Source organism: Plutella xylostella, chromosome 5 (genome assembly GCF_932276165.1).
Source record: "Plutella xylostella chromosome 5, ilPluXylo3.1, whole genome shotgun sequence".
Lineage (NCBI taxonomy): Eukaryota > Metazoa > Arthropoda > Insecta > Lepidoptera > Plutellidae > Plutella > Plutella xylostella.
Genome location: NC_063985.1, coordinates 5,997,515 through 6,005,362, shown reverse-complemented (window position 1 = coordinate 6,005,362; position 7,848 = coordinate 5,997,515). Strand labels below are relative to the sequence as shown.

At 39.7% G+C, this 7,848-nt stretch overlaps 4 protein-coding genes across 5 annotated transcripts in view; 2 read left to right on the top strand and 2 right to left on the bottom strand.

Annotated features, from left to right (window-relative positions):
- Window positions 1-25: 25 nt before the first annotated feature.
- Window positions 26-1,495, bottom strand: LOC105390827 (CD2 antigen cytoplasmic tail-binding protein 2 homolog). The gene is made up of 3 exons (XM_011562189.3): window positions 1,140-1,495; window positions 654-963; window positions 26-538 (listed from the first exon to the last, which is right to left on the bottom strand). Exons 1-3 carry the CDS (start codon window positions 1,329-1,331, stop codon window positions 51-53), a joined length of 990 nt encoding a protein of 329 aa, XP_011560491.3. The 5' UTR covers window positions 1,332-1,495; the 3' UTR covers window positions 26-50.
- A 1,782-nt stretch (window positions 1,496-3,277) lies between these two features.
- On the top strand, window positions 3,278-4,555 carry LOC119692387 (UPF0585 protein CG18661). The gene is made up of 2 exons (XM_038112826.2): window positions 3,278-3,586; window positions 3,889-4,555. The coding sequence occupies exons 1-2, from the start codon at window positions 3,477-3,479 to the stop codon at window positions 4,523-4,525; spliced, it is 747 nt and encodes a 248-aa protein (XP_037968754.2). The 5' UTR covers window positions 3,278-3,476; the 3' UTR covers window positions 4,526-4,555.
- Window positions 4,556-4,600: 45 nt separating this feature from the next.
- Window positions 4,601-6,047, top strand: LOC119692386 (protein ALP1-like). The gene is made up of 2 exons (XM_038112825.2): window positions 4,601-4,888; window positions 5,045-6,047. Exons 1-2 carry the CDS (start codon window positions 4,601-4,603, stop codon window positions 5,945-5,947), a joined length of 1,191 nt encoding a protein of 396 aa, XP_037968753.2. The 3' UTR covers window positions 5,948-6,047.
- Window positions 6,042-7,848, bottom strand: part of LOC119692385 (semaphorin-1A) — a 127,031-nt gene continuing 125,224 nt past the window's right edge. For both annotated transcript variants that reach the window (XM_048633068.1, XM_038112824.2), the window contains one exon: window positions 6,042-7,648. In XM_048633068.1, the coding sequence (XP_048489025.1) occupies window positions 7,426-7,648 (223 nt within the window). In that variant the 3' untranslated portion in view covers window positions 6,042-7,425. The remainder of the gene's footprint in view (window positions 7,649-7,848) is intronic.

Sequence of the window (7,848 nt, the reverse complement as noted above, 5' to 3'; positions counted from 1 at the left end):
TAGTTTAAAATTAGTAGCCAAAATGTAAATAATAATATTTTATTATTACTTCACAAGTACAATTCAAAGTCCATTCTATTAGAATTGTAAAATGAAGTGTCTTCACCATGTTTTCTGACCCACACTCCAGTTTTGAAGTATCCCTCGTTCACCCATTTCTGCATCTTCTCCGATGTGTGCGGGCCGGAGATCTCCTCATCATCCTGCTTCCATTTGAATTCCCACTTCACCTCAGTGGATTCTTCTGCTTCAGGCTCGGCCGCTGCACTTGTACTCGGCCCATCACTAGTCAGAGTTTGCTTCTCCTTTTGGTCAAAGTCATCAGCATACATATCCAAGTCTGCATCCTTTTTAGAACTTTTGGCCAGTATACCTGATATCTTCTCATATGTCTCCTGATAAACATCCATGTTACCCATTTTGGTTAGTATTTGGTTGGCCAATTCAGTTACTCTTGTAACATTTTTGCTACCCTCATCAACAATGCCTGCCTTTTTTCTCTTCCATCTTTCAGCACTTGATATCTTAGAGTTAGCACCTGAAAAATCAATAAAGAAAGTTAGTGGTAAACTAAATTTGATGAGAACTAAAATTTATGTACCTATGATGGGTTAGAATTTAAAACAAGTTATCTAAAACAAAAATTTTCTCACCAAGTCTCTGCAGACATTTGGCAATGGTTTCCTTAGGTTTCATGTGCTTTATAATTTCCTTATAATTCTCAATCAGGTCAAACTTCTCTTCAGGCTCATCTTCATCACTGCTGGACTCGGCAAGCAGCTTCTCATCATCATCTTTATGCACTTTGTACTTGTCTTCCGGCCGACCTTTGACCTTGACCCAGTCAATGTTGTCGAGCCAGCCGTCTCTGATCTCCTTCTCCTTCTTCCAGTGGTAGTGGCCTTGTGTATCGAAGTGACCCTCTTCAAGTTCTTCCTTCATGTTGAATGGGGTTATAGTTATCTGCAATAAGTCAAAATACTTATGGTTAAGAGATATTATAATTTCTAATTATGGACATGGTTCTAAGGTATGGAATAGGATTTTTTATCCGTAATCTTTAAGGTTCTAGTGGCTAAAATGGCTTCAATGTTGCACTACGCATGTTGGCTTATAATATGGCACTTCTCTGGACTTACTTCACCTTCCAATGCAGCGACCCCATCTTCTTCACCTTCAATATCGTTCACATTGAGCACATTGTTCTTTTCTTCCTCAGCACCACTGTCTTCTTCATCAGAGTCGAGAGAATGCTTCTTGCCTTCTTTTTGGGGCGCTTTTTTTACATCTTCGTCGAAATCAAATGCCTCCGTATACTGGCGTTTAGCCATACTGTACAGCTACGTTAGCGTATTATTAATGACTATAGATTAGAACGAACAATATACAAGCGAGCTTTAAAGCCAAATAGGAAAGAAATAGTGTTTTATCGGTACTATTTCGACAAAACCACCAACAACCGAACTAACCATCACAAATGCAATGCATAGAGAAAATAAAATAATACCATTTGTTAAATGTCAAATATCAAAGTACTCTGTGATGTCAATCTCAACATAATGTTTTTTTATAAAATTTTGGTATAAGGTTTTGGTAATATAGGTAAAAAGGTTGGCTTTATGCTAAAAGCAGTTTCTACCAGCCACGCTACAGGAAAACCAGTTTAAGTACTGAAATATACGAGTAAAAAGAAAATATATTCATTATTCTGAGGCCTCATAGAGCAAATTCTTATCTGTGATATTGGCTGTCATACTTATCTGTGATCAGAGTCACAGACTAGATATATTAATTAGGGATGTAGGTAAACGTAACGATTTTTTAGTACCAATCGATGTTTTGATACTAATATTAGATTCGATAAAATTTGATTATTTTCATATAATAAGTATGGATGGTTCTACCTTTTTTGGCATAAGATTTTTTTGCCTAATCTCGTATTGCATAGTAACGTTTGGTCAAAGTCTCGTTACGCCGAAAATCGCATGGCATAAATCTCGTTTAATAAAAAGTTATTTCGCATAACATTGTTAAGCCTAATAATGGTATGGCCAAATCTTGAATAGCCTAATAATGCTATGGCATAGGTTTATACAAAGTAATAATATTCGTTTGGCTTTAACTTTGACGGAGCGTCTCCCTACATAGCGCAAACTGGTGCCTTGTATTGTTTCCGCTGTTTGGAAAACGCTCCGCTCCGCTTCGCTGCGCTCCGCTTTGGTTTTGATGAACATGTGCACCTAACACGCTCCTCCTCGTTTTGCTCGTCGTCGCACCTATTTTTAGGTTTCGATCTCATGGGGTTTGTAATAATTATATTGGTCGTTAACTTTCGATTTTTTGATCATACAATATCGTGATTTTCGCGATGTAGGAGAAAAATACCACAATTTGTACATTTAAAAAAAAAAAAAAAAAAAAAAACACGCACTCACGCCTTGTACTACAGTACTCCCTTGCGGGGTAGGCAGAGGTGCATTGCTGCACCCACTTTTCGCCAGAGTGTTATGTTAGTCCCAATGTAATAGGGGGCGGGCCTATTGCCATTTTACGGGCACATCCAAGACCCGAGAACAAATATCTGTGTTTAAACAAATATCTGCCCCAGCCGGGAATCGAACCCGGGACCATCGGCTCAGTAGTCAGGTCACTAACCACTACGCCATTCGGTCGTCGGTGTACATTTACTACATACTTAATATATTATTTATTAAGATAACATTAGGAGAAACAAGATTAAACATAGGTATAGACGAACATAAATTTGAGCAAACGAAACTTAGGTGTTTAAAGATTGTGCCTAAAGAGTTTTAGACGAAACGAGCCTTATGCAACATAAGTCTTGGCAAAGTGATGGTTCGGCCAAAAAAGTTTAGACCATACGAGTTATGCGAAATGAGTTTTGGTCAATAAAGATTATGCCAGATGAGCGGACCCCGCAAAACCTACACCACCACCATCCACGATGTCTTTCCCCGTGGTAGTAAGAAGGTATCTCGCACGGCGCAGCCTGTATTGTAAGAACAAGAACCGGTAGGCAGAAATACAATGACAGTTGCAGTGCAGGACTGCAGGTGGTTAGACAGGAACACGAATATTTGAAAATGTTCACGACGAACGAAGCAAATTATCTCAAACAATATACTTAATGATGACATAATGGTATATTGTTTTGTGATATTTTGCTGCTGTTTTTTTCATTGTCTCTTCTGATTTTAGATTGAAAACTCTCGATTATATTTTCACATCCCTATTCCTAATGGTCTGTGCTCTGTGAAATCTGAATTCTCTCGAATCGAATCGCGGTGGTGAATTTGATTGGATTTTACTTTTGGGATTGCTGTTTATTTGCCTTTATATTCCTATTTCTAAATCTCAATAGCACCAACATATAGTTTTAATCCAAGAAGAGATTAAACCGCCATTTGAACCATTGTGATAGATGCTTTCATAAACCTACTTCCTGTACACCTCCCATGTTATTTTTCATTTCGAAAGCTACTTTTTCCACACAAATCCTACGCGTTCTCTCTAGGCCTATGTCGAAATCCCAGGACGCAGGCACCAATTACGACGGCCATTCCAAGTAAGTCCACATACCTCTACGTACAGTACAATACACAACGTAATGAGTACTTACTTATGGATGCATTAAAAGATTGAGTATTGAGTACCTACACATCACACGATCTAAGCCGGTGCCATTGGCCTGGCGCCGGTATGGGAAGACCACAAACTGGTTTGAATAAATAAAGTACTTTAATTTGTCATTGATCATATGGTTATTTGCGTATTATGTTACTGTCATGTTGTACTTTACATTTCCCTATCCCCTAACAAAACGTTTTTCTTTTATATTATTTATCATGTTAATATCTTTATTTACAGTGTGAGTGGTGAGAAACTGGTTTATCCTGCTGCCTCTAGAAACAAGGAGCCAATACTGCAAGTATTGAAAAGGTTTCTAATTAATGATGGAGATGAAGCTAATGAGAAGCCATTATTGGTTGAGATAGCTTCAGGTTCTGGACAACATCTGTTCCATTTTGCTCCATGCTTCCCAGAAATTACCTTCCAACCAACGGAATATGACGAATCCTTGCTTGGAAGCATAACATACTATGCAGAGAACTGTCCAACTAAGAATATATTGAAACCATTGCATGTGGACATCTCCAATAAACTATCTAAGTATGGGTTCAAAGAAAACAGTATTGATTACATTTACAATGCTAACATGATACACATTAGTCCATATGAATGTACCATTGGCCTGTTTGAAAATGCTGGCATATACTTGAAGCCTGATGCTCTAATGATCACTTATGGGCCTTATGGTAAGGATGGGATTATAACACCTGAGAGTAATATTGAATTCAATGCTTCACTGAAGGCTAGAGACCCGCGGTGGGGCATACGGGATATAAATGACCTGGTGCAGCTAGGTGAGCAGAATAACCTGTCTCTTATGGACACAGTTGAAATGCCAGCCAATAACAAGACATTGATATGGAAAAAGAATTAATATCTCAGGCAAAACCTGCATAGCTTCATTTAAAAATCAATTTAGCATAAGTACATATATGAGAACTCATTCACAATGGACACTTTTGATAAAGAGTTTATAATGGAAATGTTCCTTGATGAAAGTGTATCTTCCATGAATAGACTTATTGTTGCAACTACAGATATTATAAAAGAAAATAATGATAATGCTATATTAGCTGAAGAAATATGGACTAAAGAAGATGATTCTGAGGATGTAGAACTTAGTGAGAGTAATCATATAAGTAGAAAAAGAGTTAGAGGCTTCTATGAAAACACTGTTCTGCAGTATAGTGACAAAGCATATGAATTTATATTCAAGATGAAAAGAACCACATGTCAGGTTGGTAATGTTTGTTTTAATTTAATATACACATTCTTTGAAGATCACTGATTGGCTTCATAGTATGTCTACTTATTGAACTCCCTCAACAAGTTTATAAGCATATTGTTGTTTTCATACACTCTAATAATAATATCTGTATTTTGTTCTTTTCAGGAGCTCATAAAATTTCTGAAAGACTACGTAAAAGGTGGTATGATAGTGCCTTTAGAAAAGAAGGTGCATGTGTTCCTTTGGGTTCTCACAAGTGACACTTCATTCCAAGAGGTAGGCAAAATATTTGGGCTTAATAAATCGACTGTTAGTTACATTTTCTACGAAATTGCGCAAATACTGACGGAGAATCGTTACCACTACATAAGTTGGCCTTCGATTGAGGAGCAGCACCTGACGCGGGTGCGTGTGAACAGCCGCGTGAGGTTCCCCAACTGCGTGGGGTTCCTGGACGCAGTGCGGCTGCCGGTGGGCCCGCGCCCCGCCCCCAGCGTCCCCCGCGCCGCCCCCGCGCCCCGCGCCGCCCGCCCCCGCCACGTGCTGCTGCAGGCCGTGTGCGACGACGACCTCATGTTCACGGACATCCACGTGGGCGCCGTGGGCCGCACCAAGAAGCACAAGGTGTTCAAGGAGAGCCCGCTTTACCACGAGCTGTCCAACTTCATCGAGTTCGAGAACCACCTGCTGGCGGACGCGAGCTACAAGCTGCGGGTGAACCTGATCACGCCGTTCACGAGTGAAGAGGTGCTGACGGACGAGGAGATGAAGTTCAACGAGGCGCACTGGCGCGCGCGCGGGTACATCGGGCGGGCTTTCGAGTTGCTGCAGGAGCGGTTCCGCAAGCTGCGGCGGCTGGAGGCGGGCGGGCGGCTGGCGCTGGTGCTGGGCGCCGCGGCCGTGCTGCACAACCTGGTGCTGCTGCACGAGGGCGCGCCCGACGTCAAGCAGGAGCCGCCGGGCGCGCACGACGCCGTCGCCATCGACACCGACATCGTGCGCACCGCCGCCGAGAAACGACAGTTCCTGTGCAACTACATCAACTTCATCGATGATGATAGCATTTAGTCTGTTTAAGTATACCTATAATAATGAGTGCTATGTAATCGCCTTCTGAATTTAACCGTTTTGGGGTAAAAAATAAGAAATAAAAGGTTGTAGATATTTATATAATACTTTTATTTTCTCCACAATTCAGACATTATTCAATTTGTAGAGATTTTTTATTACACAATGTAGAAATTGAAACAATAAGTTCGGCAGGATGTATAAATATTTTGTAATAATAGTATAAAAAAAAGATACTTTAAAATTAAAGTTCTACCAGCTAAAATGCCTCAGTAGTCAAAAAATAAAAAGCAATCTTTAAAAAAGTTGATTTAATTTCTTTAATACTTTAATAGCTTTATTTCCTAATATTTGATATTATTTACAGTAGCAGACGCGAACTGCTTAACTAAAACGACTTTGATTCAATCACGGTGGGAACACTAGCTAGTTGTCGCTCTGGGTGGTTTGTTCTTGATAAATTTATATCTATTATTTATACGTTATTATTTAATCATGAGATATGATAGTGCCTCAAACTGACTGAAGAATACTTAAATTCTTATTAAATTAGAGTTTCATAAAGAAGCTATTAAACGATAGCAATGAGCATCCAAACTTTCAATATAATTACTTTACATCTAATTATGTACAAAGGATCATACGGCTGAGTAACAATTTTAGATGAAATATTAAACTCGACAAAGTATACAATAATATTCATCTATTTACGTTATACATAACATTTTGTTGTATCCTACATTGTTAGGCACTAAATTGGCAACCTACAAGGCACTATGCTTTCAGCACAGCATTTATGCTATAACTCCGAACTAAATTCTCTTATTTTTTCTTGTAACAATTTTATGAAACTATATTTATGTTAACACGAAAGACGAATATGTAGGTATTTTAACATATTGGTGCGTTTGTCCCCAGTTTGACATTCATCCAACTGATGCCAGGATCCTATTGGGATCACCGGATCGTCTGTTTAACTTCCTTATATACAAATTGCTTTATATTATTTACAATAGCTGCTCATTTGTTATAACTACTATATATTATGGAATGTTTCTAATGGGTATTCAATGCTCAAGTCCAGTGTTAACAAGTACAAGTTCTACAACAATTTTAACTTCTAAATGTCAATATCTACGTCTGCAACACAATAAATACTCCCAAACGAGAGTATTAAATACCCACACTATCTCCAGCATTTATCTAACTATGTAATAGACAATAAATGATTCAACATTTAAATGCAACTTTACATGATGTAAAGAATAATTTATAATAATTGTCTTACGAGTCTATCATTCGTTCTGTACAATGTGGAAACAGTATTTACACGCAACGAACCTCGCCCTTCCACGGCAGACACTAAACAAACAGTCTTATCACTAGGTCGTGGACTACCGCCGGAAGACTTGGCACACACCGCACTGCAGTCTCTATCACTTAGAAATGGACCCGTAAACCGTCTGTGGGGGTAATTTTCAAATGTAAGTCTTTTTCACTTTTTGCAAGGTGCCGCATTTGAGGTCCTTGTCTAGGGATTCGGTGGAGTTGCGTCGGTCGAGCGCGCGCTCCTTGCCGAGCTCGAGGTGCAGGTTGTCGGGCTTGGCCATGGGGCACACGTTGGCCACCATGTTCACGTTCTTGGACCGCGGCGGCAGGTAGCCCGAGTTGGCGTTCAGAGGCGTCTCCAGCGGACTCAGTCTGCAACAAACAACACTGTATTAACACACTGTGTCCACATCGATTATCGAGGATGTGAATCATACGCGGCTCGTAAATAATCGTGCACTTATGATTAACGGTGACGCATAAGCGCGATGCACAAGCGGTCGATTTGAGGTCGACGTTATTATAAAACAATACCAAGTGCCGACAACGTAATCAGATTGGCACAGTCAGGG

What these genes read in the sequence shown, in the direction of transcription:
- LOC105390827 (XM_011562189.3), bottom strand. Translation starts at nt 1,331, where the DNA reads ATGGCTAAACGCCAGTATACGGAGGCATTTGATTTCGACGAAGATGTA. An exon ending in TCGCTGCATTGGAAGGTGAA is followed by an intron (nt 964 to 1,139) that starts GTAAGTCCAGAG and finishes GACTTATTGCAG; the next exon opens with ATAACTATAACCCCATTCAA. An exon ending in CAAATGTCTGCAGAGACTTG is followed by an intron (nt 539 to 653) that starts GTGAGAAAATTT and finishes TTGATTTTTCAG; the next exon opens with GTGCTAACTCTAAGATATCA.
- LOC119692386 (XM_038112825.2), top strand. Translation starts at nt 4,601, where the DNA reads ATGGACACTTTTGATAAAGAGTTTATAATGGAAATGTTCCTTGATGAA. An exon ending in TGAAAAGAACCACATGTCAG is followed by an intron (nt 4,889 to 5,044) that starts GTTGGTAATGTT and finishes TGTTCTTTTCAG; the next exon opens with GAGCTCATAAAATTTCTGAA.
- LOC119692387 (XM_038112826.2), top strand. Translation starts at nt 3,477, where the DNA reads ATGTTATTTTTCATTTCGAAAGCTACTTTTTCCACACAAATCCTACGC. An exon ending in AATTACGACGGCCATTCCAA is followed by an intron (nt 3,587 to 3,888) that starts GTAAGTCCACAT and finishes CTTTATTTACAG; the next exon opens with TGTGAGTGGTGAGAAACTGG.